General features: G+C 37.1%; 1 protein-coding gene across 3 annotated transcripts in view; it reads left to right on the plus strand.

Annotated features, from left to right (window-relative positions):
* Window positions 1-17,418, plus strand: part of KCNQ5 (potassium voltage-gated channel subfamily Q member 5) — a 620,656-nt gene that overhangs the window by 522,048 nt on the left and 81,190 nt on the right. For all 3 annotated transcript variants that reach the window (XM_049895397.1, XM_049895406.1, XM_049895414.1), the window contains 2 exons: window positions 3,772-3,867; window positions 15,089-15,183. In XM_049895397.1, the coding sequence (XP_049751354.1) occupies window positions 3,772-3,867; window positions 15,089-15,183 (191 nt within the window). The remainder of the gene's footprint in view (window positions 1-3,771; window positions 3,868-15,088; window positions 15,184-17,418) is intronic.

Consider the following 17,418-nt stretch of genomic DNA (forward strand, 5'->3'; position numbering starts at 1 on the left):
TAAACTGTGTCTGTATGTTGGGATACATGTCAAAGACTCCATAGTCCATCTTGGATAGGTGTTCCACAAAGTGATTACATTTTTTTAATACGTGAATTAAATTAATACATGTTGGAAATCTGAAAAACTTTCTTGCCCAGAACAGAACATTCCCTAACAATGCCAAGAAAAGTAGCCTTTACAGTGGAAGTTTTGAATGCAACCTCACAGTAGGTGCTGAGATCTTGCTGATCAAATGAAAGACTAAATGGTCCATATGTACCTTTAAAAAAAAAAAAAACCAAGGTGGCTGGAAACGTCATCCTGTCCCATGCTTCCCGGCAATCAACAGTGTTGTCTGATTGAGAGTTGAGAGAGTACGTTGGCATTCTGCTAAGAAAGTTAAAGGTGAATCGTGTGCCATTCCTATTTGGGGTTTCCTCCCACCAGGAAACCTGAGGACCAAGGAAAAGAAGTTCCCTCATCTTTCCTTCGAAGCAGAAGGACTCTCCTTGACATCTCAGAGTCATACAGACCAAGGGGGTTCAGCTTTCCTGAGGCCCCAGCTCCTCTGTTTTGCCCAGACGAGCAGTTCTTCCTCTCTGAAGGACACTCCCTGCTACAGCTGAGACTATCTTTCAGCATTGCTTGTTCTTCATGTGTGGGGTACAAATTAGGTCATTTAATCTAAAAGATAACAGAAGGGTAATTATTAAGATTTACCAAAACATGTTTTCTTTCCAGTTGGTGTTTATTTAGCACTGCTTAGCATAGTCCTAAAACTTCAAACCTAACAACTTAAGTTTGATTATTTTAGAACATGAATTAAAACAAAACTCAGTTTGTAAGAATTTGCATCTATTGGTGTCAATATGTGAAGGGATGGCACGTATGTTCAAAGATTAAGTTGTGTTGTGTGTGTATTTGTACGTGTGTGTGTATCATGATAGAATATTTTAACCGACTTCTATTTAGGTGCACTGATCTGTGTTAAGAGTGGTGGAGGAAAACTGGAAAGGAGTCCTAACAAGACAATGAGCAGACCTGGTTTAATAACTGTTGTAATGTACAGTCTGGCGCAAGAGATTATGTAGTAAACATTTGCCATCTACTAATATATGTTTCTAAGCAATGCCAATGTGATTTTCAGCACATTTTCATTTGTTTGGCAGATGGTAGATTTATGCTATGTAAGGCCTGTGTTCATTTTCCAAAAGGGATTTAACTCTGAGACTCGTATCCATATAATAAATGCTCAAAAATGATAGCTATTGCTGTTAATTCAATGTCTACACAACCTGAATTATGCTCCAAATGAGTGGATGTGTATGCTTATGTATGATGTACTGTAAATATATTCTATGAATTCTGATGTTTCATATTCCCTCACTTGTTTGTACTTTATGGAAAATGACATTAAGAGAAAAAAATCATTTTTTCTAAAATGATCTTAAATAGAGCAGAAAAAAAATTAGGAATGTGCACAACTAGAGTTGATCTTGATTTGGAAATGAAGTGCCATTTTTATAACCTCTAAATGGAGGAAAATAATGTTTAAGTCTGCAAGCAGGATCACAGAGACCAGGTTTTTATAACACTCAGTTTGTGCAGTCACAACCTGCATGGGATACAGAGCCTAGACATAAGGCGGTCACTGGAAAAAAGATGGAAAACAGATCCTATGACGTCGTCTGTAATTTCAAGGCAGCTATTTATCATAATTAGTAATGGAACGGATCATTGTTCATTAATAGCAAATAGTATTATTGTGTAATTCTGTATTTTAAATATGATTGCATTATTTATTATCTGGTTATTGTCACAGATGTACTCACAATTGTAGAATCTCAAAGGAAGTTTAAGGTCTTCTAGTCCTCAAAAATATCACGGCCAAGTTGTCATCTAGCCAAGTCTTAACACCTCCTTAGAGATGAGCATCCATCACTTCTCTGGCAGCCTGTACCATCTTTAAACTGCTTTTTTATTTTATTTATTTATTTTTTTACTGTCTTACTTTTCACCAAAATTACTACTTATCTATTGTCTATTTAGTTAACCTGCTTTTTTAAAAGAAAGAAAACCATTCCTTACCTATGGCAAATATTTCATTAGCTCTTATAAGACACTGGTCTCTAACCTAAAGGTTAGACTCCTTGAAGTTTAATAAAAAGCTAATAATTTATAGCTAGCAAGAAAAATCTACAGACTTGAAAGCTGTGGGACTCCAAGTCCTGCACATATAGACCAAGTGCAGAGACTGAATTTAGCAAGTCCCAGTAGCCAACCCAAAGCTGAGACAAAGTGTCCTGGCCTCTCAAATGTTAGACCAAAGCAAATTGAAAAGAGGAGGCAATACTAAAGAACTAGAATTTTGGCAGATCAAGATGATAAGCCAAAGGAAAGCAAACCAGCCAAAAAACTACTGTAAACGTGGAAGGGACATACTAATCTTACTAGCACCAAAATCTGAATTAAAAAAAAGAAACCATTGCCATGGAGTCAATTCCAACTCATAGCCACCCTTTAGGACAGAGTAGAACTGCACCATAGGGTTTCCAAGGAGTGGCTGGTGGGTTCAAACTGTCAATGTTTTGGTTGACGGTCATAGCTCTTAACCACTGTACTGTACTACCAGGACTCCAAAATCTGATTAGGTGACCCAAAACCAAAAATGAATGCTCAGAATGTGAGAGTAAAGCTGAAGAAAATAGGAATGTGCTTTGCAGTAACCTACGTTCTTATCTTTATTGTACGAACACGGCAAAATAGAAAACCTTCTGCCTCTTCAGAACTGAATAACTGCCTCCACTCCCCATTATACTTTGTTTTGGTAGCTGTAAAATTATAGCATCATTGAGAACTAAAGCTAGGACAAATTTTAAACACTTCTCCCTCCATTTAATGGATGAAAATATAAAATTTTGTGATTTCATCATAGTAATTGAAATACTACCATGTCCACAGCAAGGCCTTGGTGGCTCACTGGTTAAGAGCTATGGCTGCTAACCAAAAGTTCAGCATTCGAAATCTACCAGGGAAGTTCTACTCTGTCCTCTAGGGTCACTATGAGTTGGAATCGACTCAATGGTAACGGTTTTGGTTTTGATATCCCAAAGTTAAGATCCTTGGGTGGTGCAAATGGTTTACGCTTGTCTACTAACTAAAGGCTGGTGGATCAAGCCCATCCAGTGGTTTGGTGGAAGAAAGGCCTGGCAACCTGCTTCTGTTAAGATCACAGCCAAGAAAACCCTATGGAGCAGTTGTACTCTGTAATACATGGGGTCAACATGAGCTAAAATTGACTTGATGGCAACAAGTTTGGTTGATTTTTTTTTTTATCCCAAAAACTTAAAACCTATCTCTGTTCAAAGCCAGAATTCACGGCCTGTCACTCCATCACTGAATAAGACCATTGACTTTAACTCAAGCATAAAGAAATGTCACCAAAATGGCCACACAAAAAAAAAAAATTTTTTTTAAATATTGTAGTTTTTATTTATAATTATGGTGCCTCTTAATATACCAAAAATGACATTGCCTAGCTGATTTACTAGAGAAAAGAAGTTGTTAGATTTTTGGCTGTATTGTCCCAACAACTTGCCATTAGCCAATGGCATTATAATAGTGATAGTGTTTGTTTTAATAAGTGACATACTTGTGGATAAGTTGCATAATGTTTGTGTTTTCTCAACCTCTGCTTAGAGGGTCTTTTTTAATATTCAGGTTATTTAACAGTGCTTTTGAAGTTTGTTTGGTTTTTTTTTTAAGTACTATTTTTATATTTTGTTCCAGGGCATTCTTGGGTCAGGTTTTGCACTAAAAGTACAAGAACAGCACCGCCAGAAACATTTTGAGAAAAGAAGGAACCCAGCTGCCAATCTTATCCAGGTAAATGTCAGTATAATAGGCAGATGGCAACATCTATCTCCATAAGTGCTTGTTGCCTCTTTTTCCAATCTCTGTTCTTCATTGCTTGGTAGAGCACTGTTTTTTGAAAAATGAAACCAGTACTCAATGCACTGTCTTGGATTTAGGCAGGTGTTCCCACCCACCCCCATCCCCACGAAAAAAATATATTTTCAGCAAATAGCACATACATTGTTCAGATTAATTAACAGTACCAGCAAAGCCGTGCAGAGGTTAGGAGTCATATGGCTTCTGGAATGACCTAATCTGTCTTATGAATTACTTGGTGAAGCATAATTGATCATTAAGTGATGGAGCAAAACGTGGCATTGTTCCCTGCATTACAATTGCTTTCTCTAGTCAAATGTATGACACTGCTCTAAAGAACAACCTATTTGTGTTAATTGTCAAGGTTTAGTACCTGTGGAATTGCTTTTAATACCATCTCAGGCAATTACTTGGAATAGTTATCCCATCTAAGAGCTAGTGGGACTATAGAATACATCAATGTTTGAGAATACAAACAATAAGCATATTATTTATATAGGTTTTGTTTAGCATTTAATTTTCTTTTCAATAACTTAGGCTTGGCTTCCTCACTAATAGGAATACTTTCTCTTTAACCATTCATACTTCTCGGGAGCAGAGCCATCCTAGAACCAGATTGTTTCAGAACCACAAATTATATTTTTCTCTTGATCCATAATGTGCAGTCAACTTTTAGATATGGACAAGATGATTATACAATCTAAAGCTTCTCCTTGTCCTGCCAGACAGTGAAAGCTCCAAAAACATCTAAACAGGAAGGGTTTGGGGTAACCATCTGAAGTGCTAGGAGACTTGTCTCACACTTCCAGAGGCGTGTTTCCAAAATATCCTAGGTCCAAAACTTATAGCTTGTCATTCTTTGGAGCTTCTTAACTGGTCATGAGGTGTTTCCACACTTCTAATGAATTTTTTTTCTTGCTATTCTTATTCTTCAATTTCCCTTTACTCTAGAACAATACCTGCCAACCTTGAGTGCAGAAGGGTTCCTTGCATGAATAGGGGCAGCAAGTCCTGTCTACGCATGGAGCCAAAAATACATCTTACACATAGTTAGACTTCTTGCTTTTAAGACACTGGAGATACTCTTGTAATTAGTAAGGTTCACATTTATTTAAAATCTCTACTAAATTATTTATTAGCCTTTTTATTGTGACTTTTCTTAATTGACACATACTCAAAATACAACCACTTCTGTGTACAGATCCCTGATACTTCTGAACCTTAAAAGGGAAACTCATAGCAAAAAACTGCAAAACTATCAGCTGTTCTGTTAGAATGTGAACCCTTTGAGGAATTTCTTGTACATGTAGTAGTTGTACACTGTCCAGTACAGTATCCATTAGCCACATGTGGCTATCTAAATTTAAATTAAATTAGAAATTTTTCCTCACTGGCACTAGCCACATTTCAAGTGTTCAATATTCACATGAGACTAGAGGCTACCAGACTGCATAAGACAGATATAGAGAATAATAGGAGGAACTTGTCTGATCTGACTTAAGTTATCCTTGATTACTGAATTGTGCAAAAATAAGTTCAATGGAACTTGAAAATAAATTTCTATTCCTACACCAAAACATTAGGGTAAAGGCATTTGTATGTCTACAGCCCTGGTGGCGCAGTGGTTAAGAGTTTGGCTGCTAACCAAAAGGTTGGCAGTTGGAATCCACCAGGTGCTCCTTAGAAACTCTATGGGGCAGTTCTACTCTGTCCTATAGGGTCGCTATGAGTCAATATTGACTCGATGTCAACAGGTTTTGGGTTAGCCAAAGCAAGGCAAGACCTCCCTCATAGGTAACTCGTAAGAGGTAGATAAGAGGCTGATTGGACAGTTTTGCTTGGAGGCCTAGAGGATTTTATGGCACTGAGTTATATAACATATATTGTGATCAATAATTGAACTTGTACAAATGTAGGTGATAAAAAAAATTTTCTTATACTTAAAACTCCAACTTAAATGTTCTTATCAAGCAAAAGCATGGAATCTAAAGCTTGAAAAATTCAAGTATACCTTAATATCTAATTTACAGTTTCCTTAACCAAAGTAGAATCTACTGATTTTTTAAAAGCAATTGCTACTCCATTCAAAGGCAATTAATGTATTTATCAGATTAGAAATAATAAGATGATTATTAAATTTATTCATTCTTCTTCCTTGCTGTGGCCGTTAGCCAGAATTCAGGGCTTTAAGTCTATATTGTATATTGTATAAATTTCTTTTTAAGGATGTACTAGATTGAAGAGCAAGCCTTATTTGCTGATCCATTCATTTTCTTACAGGCTTTGCTAAACACACAGAGCATCAAGACCAAGAGCAATCTCATTTGTTTTAAGCCAGAGACACCGTCTTTCTAAAAGGGCAACTGAGATGCCCAGGTTGCTTTGTCATTTGGTTAGTGAGACAACTAAATTAACCAACGTTGTAGGGTTTTTTTTGTAGGGTTTTAGGAAAAAGTTTAGAACCCCAGCAACTTGCAGCAAATTTAGCTGTGTCAATATCTTTGCATGATTCACTTAAATTAACTTTTCATTTTCAAGTAAAGCAGTCTGGGAAAAGAAAGCAGCTCTCTGTAACTTTTTGAATACCTGCCCAAATGTCACAGCTTTTATTAATAATGCCTCAGACTTGTGAAGTGCTATTTAGTTTGCAGAGTGCTTCTAATACATTGTCATTTAATCCGCAGGACAACCCTAGGAGGGTAGTGTTACCCTTAGCATGAGGAAGCTGAGCCCCAGAGAAATTACTGACTTGAGTTTATGCAATGATAAAATATGAAAGAGCTAGGACTCAAATCCCTGTTGTCTGAATCTGAATCTATTACTCCTCTCACTAGGTAACAGTTGCATCCTATATACACAGTACTGAATCTTTGAAATTTGCATTTAAAAGCTCATGTTAGAGGTTTATTTCTGGAGAAGTTGGACCTGTTGAGGGTGAAGACCAGACACTTTACTGAAAACAGAACAGAGAAATTAAGTGTAAGTTTGTGAAGTGAAAGCTAACAGAAAGGCATTTCCTTCAGGGAAGCGATTAGAAGATGCTGCTCTGGAATTGAGAACCCAGATATAAATCCATCCACATATGAGCAGCTGATATTTGACAAAGGCCCAGTGTCAGTTAATTGGGGAAAAGATAGTCTTTTTAACAAATGGTGCTGGCATAACTGGATATCCATTTGCAAAAAAAATGAAACAGGACCCATACCTCACACCATGCACAAAAACTAACTCCAAGTGGATCAAAGACCTAAACATAAAGACTAAAACGATAAAGGTCATGGAAGAAAAAATAGGGACAACCTCAGGAGCCCTAATACAAGGCATAAACAGAATACAAAACATTACCAAAAATGATGAAGAGAAACCAGATAACTGGGAGCTTCTAAAAATCAAACACCTATGCTCATCTAAAGACTTCACCAAAAGAGTAAAAAGACCACCTACAGACTGGGAAAGAATTTTCAGCTATGACATCTCCAACCAGTGCCTGATCTCTAAAATCTATATGATTCTGTCAAAACTCAACCACAAAAGACAAACAACCCAATCAAGAAGTGGGCAAAGGATATGAACACGGACTTCACTAAAGAAGATATTCAGGCAGCTAACAGATACATGAGAAAATGCTCTGGATCATTAGCCATTAGAGAAATGCAAATTATAACTACGATGAGATTCCATCTCACTCCAACAAGGCTGGCATTAATCCAAAAAACACAAAATAATAAATGTTGGAGAGGCTGCGGAGAGATTGGAACTCTTATACACTGCTGGTGGGAATGTAAAATGGTACAACCACTTTGGAAATCTATCTGGCGTTATCTTAAACAGTTAGAAATAGAACTACCATACAACCCAGAAATCCCACTCCTCGGAATATACCCTAGAGAAATAAGAGCCTTCACAGAAACAGATATATGCACACCCATGTTTATTGCAGCTCCGTTTACAATAGCAAAAAGCTGGAAGCAACCAAGGTGTCCATCAATGGATGAATGGTTAATAAATTGTGGTATATTCACACAACGGAATACTACGCATCGATAAAGAACAGTGACGAATCTGTGAAACATTTCGTAACATGGAGGAACCTGGAAGGCATTATGCTGAGCGAAACTAGTCAGAGACAAAAGGACAAATATTGTATAAGACCACTATTATAAGATCTTGAGAAATAGTATAAACTGAGAAGAACACATACTTTTGTGGTTACGGGGGTGGGAGGGAGGGTGGGAGAGGGTTTTTTACTGATTAGTTAGTAGATAAGAACTGCTTTAGGTGAAGGGAAGGACAATACTCAATACATGGAAGGTCAGCTCAACTGGACTGGACCAAAAGCAAAGAAGTTTCTGGGATAAACTGAATGCTTCAAAGGTCAGCAGAGGAAGGGCAGGGTTTGGGGACTATGGCTTAAGGGGACTTCTAAGTCAATTGGCAAAATAATTCTATTATGAAAACATTCTGCATCCCACTTTGAAATGTGGCATCTGGGGTCTTAAATGCTAACAAGCAGCCATCTAAGAAGCATCAATTGGTCTCAAGCCACCTGGATCAAAGGAGAATGAAGAACACCAAGGTCACACGATAACTAAGACCCCAAGAGACAGAAAGGGCCACATGAACCAGAGACCTACATCATCCTGAGACTAGAAGAACTAGTTGGTACCCAGCCACAACCGATGACTGCCCTGACAGGGAGCACAATAGAGAACCCCTGAGGGAGCAAGAGATCAGTGGGATGCAGACCCCAAATTCTCATAAAAAGACCATACTTAATGGTCTGACTGAGACTAGAGGAATCCCGGCGGTCACGGTCCCCAAACCTTCTCTTGGCCCAGGACAGGAACCATCCCCGAAGACAACTCATCAGACATGAAAGGGACTGGACAGTGGGTAGGAGAGAGATGCTGACAAAGAGTGAGCTATTTGTATCAGGTGGACACTTGTGTTGGTATCTCCTATCTGGAGGGGGGATGGGAGGATAGAGAGAGTTGGAAGCTGGCAAATTTGTCACGAGAGTCTGGAAGAGCTGACTCAAGTGGGAGTACGGAGTAAGGTGTATATAAACTTATATGTGACAGTTTGACTTGATTTGTAAACGTTCACTTGAAGCTCAATAAAAGGTAATAAAAAAAAAAGAAGATGCTGCTCTGGGGAAGCTAACTGATCCAAAATATATGTTGAAATGTTGGCTTTTCTTAGTGAAATACTTTGGCCTTCACCTAGTTACCCTAAAGTGAGACTGGCAGTCGAAAAGTCCAAACCACTTAAACAGAGCTTGTGTATCTTTTCTAGTGCCTCACTCATAAATAGAAACAGACTCAGAAAAAAAAAAAAAAAAATCCTAGATGTGAAAAACATAACAGTAGGAAAAAAAAAACCACTAGAAGACGGAATAAAGTTGTAAAAATCTCCCAGAAAGTAGGAAAATAAGAAAGAAATGGAAAATAATAGAAAAAGTTGAGAAAATCAGAATATCCTTCCAGGAGGTTCAATATCCAACTAATAGGAGTACATCGAAAGAGTAAAGGGAAACTGAGGAGAAGACTTTATTTAAAAAAAAAAAATCAAATTACAATTATCTCAAGCTGAAGGACAGGAGTGGCCACAGTGAAAGGGCCCACCAAGTGCCTATCACTATGGACAAAATCTTCACAGCAAGGATATCAGAATGAAATATCAGAACATCTGCAAAAAGGAGATATTAAATGCTTTCTGAGAGAGTGAACAGGTCATAGCCAAAGGATCAGGAATCCAGATTACATTGGTTTTCTCATTAGTAACCCTAAAATCTGAAGGCCCCCAAGCCCATTGCCACTGAGTCAATTCTGACTCATAGCAGAACAATATTTTCAAAATTATGGAGGAAAATTATATCCAACCTAGAATTCTATATCCAGCCAAACTATTCAAGTGTGAATAGCATCAAGACATTTTTAGACGTACAAGATCTCAGAGAACTTACCTACTATTTACCCATACTCAGGAAGTTACTTGTATAGAATTGCTTTTCCAAAACCAGAGGATAAATCAAGAAAGAGAGAGATGGGATCCAGGAAACAAGAGATTCCACACAGGAAAAGAGCAAAAGGCATACTTAGGATGCTGGTGAAGTAAAGTCCAGGACAAAAGGTACAGCAAGCCTGAAAGCACAGAGTGAACGGGAAGCTGGAGAGCTCCAGGAAAAAGGTCTTCAAGAAAACAAAATGGAACTGACAGAATTCATGATGTTTTTGATTGCTGTTGTTGTTAGGTTCCATCGAGTTGGTTCTGACTCCTACAACCCTATGCACAGCAGAATGAAACACTGCCCAGTCCTGCACCATCCTTACAATCGTTGTTATACTTGAGCCCATTGTTGCAGCCACTGTGCCAATCCACCTTGTTGAGGGTCTTCCTCTTTTCCGCTGACCCTGTACTTTGCCAAGCATGATGTCCTTCTCCAGGGACTGGAGGAATTTTATAGGTCTGTTGGAGAATTCAGGAATGTGCTCAAAATAGGTACATAGAAAACAAAGCAAACCAAAAATAAAAATAGTTTTATTAAAAAGAGTAGTCATAGTATATTACATTGCTGAACAGGGAACAATAGTTACATGGTCATAATAATGCAAACACTAAATACTAACTTAATTAAAAATTGTGATATAAAAATACGGAAAAGATGAGAGGAAAAGATGGGGTCTTTTAGGCGGGATATGTCATTTTTCCTGGTAGAAATTTCATTGATAATGCTTAAAATTGAAAGACGAGGAAATATAAGTAGGATCATAATTTTTTTAAATAAGAATCATTAAAAATAGAAAAAAACAACTATAAGAGTTGAGGGTGTTGTCTCTAAGGAACAGGAATTGAAATAAAGAAAGATTAGGAAAAGGTTTATCAGTTTTTTTCCTAAATATTTTAGGACCGTGACGTTTTAAACTCTGCACATGTATTACCTGAAAAAATTAAGTTTAATATTAATTACATCATTGGATAGTCAGCTGAAACTAAAATGTCTAGCAAGGGTCAAATGCGCATTAACTGTAATACTGGAGATAATTCAAATTGAATGCTCCCTGAAAACAATTATGCTGACACTGTATATATAATTATAGACCAAAGTTTGAATTTGTTTGCCTGCATAAAACACCTAGGGTCACCTGACAAGTGCTAAATTTGGCTTTCATTTTCTTTTTGTTGACTTGCCTTTGGAGTATTTAAAAAAAAAAAATCAAACCCAGTGCCGTCGAGTCCATGCCAACTCACAGCGACCCTATAGGACAAAGTAGAACTGCCTCATAAAGTTAGCAGCCAAGTTCTTTTGGAGTATATATGCCACTAAATTAACCCTAAGACATCTCTCCAGGGCATTATTTTTCTTTTGCCAAACATTTTGTGATTTTGGCTTTAAATATAAGAGCATCAGCTACTTGATCACATGGTTGTGGGCTTGAGGTTCAGCTACTTGAAGCAATTAGCTGAGAAAGAGAGAGCTAAGGACCAGACAAAGTTATAAGAGTATAAGAGTAACGGGGTTACACTTTCCACTTCCATTTTGACTGTTAGCTAATATCAGCCCTGAGATAGATGCCACTTGCCCCTTTTGCACCTCTCATCTACAAGACATTTTTAGAAGAGTTATGAAAGAAATAAGAGCTTAGCTGTTAAGATCAATTTGATTTAAAAAAAAAAGAGAGAGAGAGAGCAAGAAGCAGATCTCATTGTAAAGAAAATTTTTAATTTTCTCAAAGTGGCCTCTTTTGCCCTCAATTCTTTATAACATTGGCAGATAATGTCTTGGTCCCATTTGTTGTATGGTTGTTTGGGATTTTTTTCACTGATATCTGGCAGTGCACACACCTGCTGTATGCTTCTAGGTTGACTGTGAGTCTGGCTTTCAAAGTATCTGAGTTTACGAATATATGATGGTCTCTATAGAAATCATTTAATTAAAAAGCAGTCATCTGTACCGTCACAGAACTGGAGGATCTCTGGGCCTCACTACAGAAGAAGCAGCACTAATAAATCCATGTATGCTCATTGATTACTCTAAATCACTCTATAAATTGTGTAGTCATAAAAATTTGCAAAAACTAACATTTAAAGATGACAAAACAATAATTGCTTTATTCCCTACCAGATGTCAAGATTATTAACATAAGTTTTCACGGATTTGTATGAACCATGGAAGCAAGGCTCCGGGCAAAAATCCCTCCACCAATGATTTAAAACTTCCTTAATAATGTTAAAAAAAAAAAACCTCAGGCCCTACTGTATATTTTCCTAGTTTTTTGCTTCACATTTTGCATATTTTATTGAAGTATATTGTACACACAGAAAAGAACACATATCCTCAGAGAACCAAGTACCCATGTGTAATCAACACTTGGATAAAGAAACAAAACACGACCAGCACCTCAGATGCTTCCTGTATGCCCTTTCTCAATCATTGTACCCCAAGGATAACTAGTATGAGGTCTTCTAACAACAAAGATTAGTTTTCCCTGGTTTTTGCACTTATTGGAAACGGAATCATACAGTTTGTACTCTTCGTGTCTGGTTTCTCTTACTCATTATTTGTGTAAAATTCATCCATATTATTGAGTGTAGTTGTAGCATACTACTGTTGTGTACTATTCTGTTATGTGAATATGCCACAGTTTATCTATTTATTCTGCTTTTGATAGATATTTGAGCATTTTCAGTTTTGGTTTAATAAAAATAGTACTGTTTTGAACATTATTGTGCATGTCTGTTGGTGAACATATGTAAGCATTTCTGTTGAGTATATACTTAAGAATGTGTAGCTGTATCATAAACCAAACAAAACCAAACCCAGCGCCATCGAGTGGATTCCGACTCTACCCTATAGGACAGAGTAGAACTGCCCCATAGAGTTTCCAAGGAGCACCTGGTGGATTCGAACTGCCGACCCTTTGGCCGTAGCACTTAACCACTACGCCACTAACAGCACTTAACCAGCTGTATCATAGGATATGTATATGTTCAGGCTTAATAGATAACACCAAATAGTTTTCCAAAGTAGTTGTACCAATTTTTAACTCTTTTATCCAGCAAACGTTTATTCAATATTATCCTCAGGAAAAGGAATATTATTCCACCACTCGTGTGTCAGTTTGTCATACTGTGGTGGCTTGAGTATTGCTGTGATGCTAAAAGCTACGCCACTGGTATTTCAAATACCAGCAGGATCACCCATGGTGGACAGGTTTCAATGGAGCATCTAGACTAAGACAGACTAGGAAGAAGGACCTGACAATCTACTTCTAAAAAATTGACCAGTGAAAACCTTAGGATAGCAGCAGAGCATTATTATTAGATCATCGTTTTCTTTGTTGTAGTTTTCAAAATCGTGACTGATGGTTATATGATAAGAGATATGACTCATTTAAATTAGTTTGTCCTATAAAGTAGAACGTTCTGATTAATGAATTATAAAAGGAATTTTCTCTCAAGAAATTGGAGAAACACTTGGCCATTAGACATGTTTGCAGACTCATTACAAAGGAAGAAATCTAAAGAAACCTACCAAAACCTGCATGGCAAAGTAAGTTCAGACAACCTCTCAAATGAACACTTAAATTGGAAGCTTTTCCTACAATAGTCAGCAAGATACAGAAGAAAGATTTTAGGACCAAAAGCCAAGCAATCTGAAATATTGTCTCAACTCTATGAACCTTGTGAAAACTTCTTAATTTATCTGAGCCTTTGTTATCTAATCTACAAAACAGGGGTCTTCCGCATTCATTGCTGGTGGAAATGTAAGATGGTAGCCACCCAGCAATTTTATTCCTGGATATACACCCAAAGGAATTGAAAACATGGACTCAAACAGATACTTGTACACCAATGTTCACAGCAGCATTATTCACAATAGCCAAAAGGTGGAAAGTGTCCAAGTGTTCATCAATAGATGAATGGATAAATAGAATGTGGTATACATACAAAATGGGATATTATTCAGCCATAAAAAAAGAATAAAATGGATGGACCTTGAAAATATTATGCTAAGTGAAGTAAGCCAGACACAAAAGGACAAGGGTTATATGTTTCCACTTACATGAAATTTCTAGAATAGGCAAATTAATAGAGACAGAAAGTAGATGAGAGCTTGGAGAAGGGGGCAATGAGGAGTTATTGCTCAATAGGTAGAGTTCCTGCTTAGGGTAATGAAAATTTTTGGAAATAGTGGTGGTGATTGCAGAACGTTGTAAATGTAATTAATGTCACTGAATTCACTTAAAAATGACTAAAATGGTAAATTTTATGTTATATATATTTTAACACAATAAAGTCTTTAAAAATAGCAATTAGGTGTTCAATAAAGGCTAATCGAATCCTAAAAAAATAAAAAGAGGTCTTAATCTCTTCCTTGATTGTCAGGATCAAATGAAAATACTTTGTATTTTGTGTGTCATTTATAATGACATGAAGTAGAGAAAGCTTATGTTTTATGTCAAAGAGCTATAAACATATTCTTAGGCCCTCGCCTTAAATCCTTAAGTGCTTTCCAATTACATTCCTTGGAGAATGCGTTTTCCCTTACCTTGTTTTAGTTCTGCTTCTGATTACCATTATTTATCTTCATTTTTAGTATTAGAAGTATTGCACAGTCCAACTTTAGGGAATTTCACTAATTAAACCATTTACATACACTGGCAGTCATTAGTGGACTAGTTAGTTTACTAGTTGGATTGTGGATTTTCAGTAATTTTTAGTGTCTAACTTATCAAACATTAATTATGTGCAGCTGGTTCCTGGAATGCATGTTTGTGATAGGGTAATTTCTCTAACTAGTATCTTGGACATCAATACATACTGACCCGGCCAATCAAGACTTTTTTTGTTTCAGATAATATATCTTTCCCTAACCAATTCATGAATTACTTTAGGTTATACTTTTTGTACTTTCGGGTTTTGGTGTGAGTTGTTTTGAAAAGCAATTCTAGTAACGTGATGAAACATATTTAACAGCCAGCTAAAAGGTCAATGATAATCTTCTCCATCCTTTAGACATATGTCAAGGCCAAGTATGATAAGGAAAAGATTTTTAATGCATCTTAACTTAATAACCTTCTTTGTCATTTTCATTCTATCTTCTACTCTCTTTTGTTTTCCTTTTTTATGTTCCCTTGTATGCCATGTGCAGTGCGTTTGGCGTAGTTACGCAGCTGATGAAAAATCTGTTTCCATTGCGACCTGGAAGCCACATTTGAAGGCCTTGCACACCTGCAGTCCTACCAAGTAGGTATCAGTATGACAGCTGGTGATATAGTTGAGTCTCTTCAAGTTTATAAAATAAGCCAAATGCAAAAAAAAAAAAAAATGTTCATTTTGGCTTGTCTTAATCTCTGTCGCTCTTTGAGAGATTCAAGCTTGCTTAGTAGCAACTCAGGCACAAAACTAAATGATTCAGTATCATTCTTCACCATCCACAGACTAGGCTTAAAGACTAAAGCAATCTGAACTTTTGTAGAGATTTATTTTTGCTACTTCATGCTTATTTTCTAACATCTCATCTCTTAAAGCCCAACAGAATTCTAAAAGTAAGCACCATTGATCTTGAAAAACAGTAATTATTTATCATCCACCCATCACCCAAACCCAAAAGGTCAGTGCTTTGAGAGCAGTATATCTTCTCACATTTAAGTCTCTCAAAGACATTCTTCACCTGGATCTCCTTAGGGGATGGTCCTTGAGCTTTCACTTGCAGATCGAATTAATATCAATAGCAAAGGAAGAGAAGAATCAGAGTCTTAATAGGATTATAGTTCATGATGAGACAATGGGATTAATGAGACTAAAATCTGAAATTAACATTCAGAATTTTTAAATAATGAAATTACTTCCACTCACGTTTCATTGACCAAAGTAAATTAGATGGCCGTGCCTAAACTCAAAGAGGGTAAGGAAATGCAATTCTACCATGTGCCTGGAAGGAGAGAGAACCAGAGAAATTACAAACAATTCTGATAATTATCACAATAAACTTTAATTTAAAAAAAAAAAAATTCCTTAGTCATGGAATCCTGGACTCCAGTTCAAGCAGCAGAGCACATACATGTTACATCATACCAAATCAAAAATCCAGTGCTGTTGAGTCGATTCCGACTCATAGCGACCTTATAGGACAGAGTAGAACTGCCCCATAGAGTTTCCAAGGAGCGCCTGGCAGATTTGAACTGCCAACCCTTTGGTTAGCAGCTGTAGCACTTAACCACTCCGCCACCAGGGTTTCCATGTTATATCATTAAAAAAAAAAAAAGTTATAATCATAACCACCATTTAATTAAAGAAGCCGTCAGTTGAAACAACCAATGCAAATCAAGGGAAAGAATTTCCGTGAGCCATCCAGCGTGATTGGAATAGTCAGTTCCTCAGGTGGTTCCAAAGTTATCAAGCTGTTCATCTGAATTAGTATTTTAGCATACTTGCTGTTTCCCTTCATAGCCCAACAAAACTCGAATCCTAGGGCTTCATGGGTTTTGGAGCACCTAACTATGGTGACTCAGTCAGAAAGACCTCCTCTTTCTTCCTGATCTGGAAGGGTAATTGGCTAGGGAAAACTTTAAGACTTGTTCCCTGGAATTGGAGTCTTAAAGGAGGTTTGCAGTCCAGCAGAACACACACTGGGCTGGGAAGCAGCAGATCTAGTTTGCAGATCAAACTATTATCAGCAGCAAAAGCGAAGAATCAGGATCTTAATAGAATTATAGTTTACAATGAGACAATAGGACTAATCAGATTAAATTTTAAAGTTAACATTCAAATTTTTGCATTTGTCTATTTATATTTATTGTAAACAAATATTTGTATTATATTATTACTAATTGCATTGTTTCCCTGCCTTGCCCTGGACCTCAGTTTTCCCGTCCACAAAGTGAGGGACAAGGGCTGGGCAAGATAATTTTTAAACACTAATGGGACATGTCTCCTAGAGGTTGGTGTCTAAATCCTTGTCAACACCTGGGCCAGAGATATGCATAGACCCCTCTCCATCACCACCACCCCCCTCCCCTCCCCACGATCTTAGGGCTGGATGGAAACTTGGAAAGGCTAGAAACGCAAGTGCTGGTTGAATGAAAGTGTGGCTGAGAATCCTCTTTTTGTTTAGATCTTAAGATTTACTTGAATTGCCTTTATTGAGTATTAGACCCTTTCAAAATTGTGATATTAAAAAAAAATGAAGATAGCTCTTGTGCCAGCTATTCCTTGGATGTATGAATAAAAAAAGGCAATTATATAGAAATTGTTCTCCTTGTCTTCACGAAGGTTGCTAGATAAATGAAAAGGGGGAAGGTTAGTAGGCAAACCAAGAGAGGATTCTCAAGTGACAGAAGAGAATGGTCTATTATCATACATGATTATTTGGCTTCCCACTTAATGCAGTTTTTGGATGAAACGTCATTCAGAAGCCTGGAAAACTACTTAAATAGTGAGTCAAATTCTCCCAGTGCATAAACTGTTACTTTATTTTCT

This window comes from Elephas maximus, chromosome 1, assembly GCF_024166365.1.
Source record: "Elephas maximus indicus isolate mEleMax1 chromosome 1, mEleMax1 primary haplotype, whole genome shotgun sequence".
In the NCBI taxonomy this organism is placed as follows: Eukaryota; Metazoa; Chordata; class Mammalia; order Proboscidea; family Elephantidae; genus Elephas; species Elephas maximus.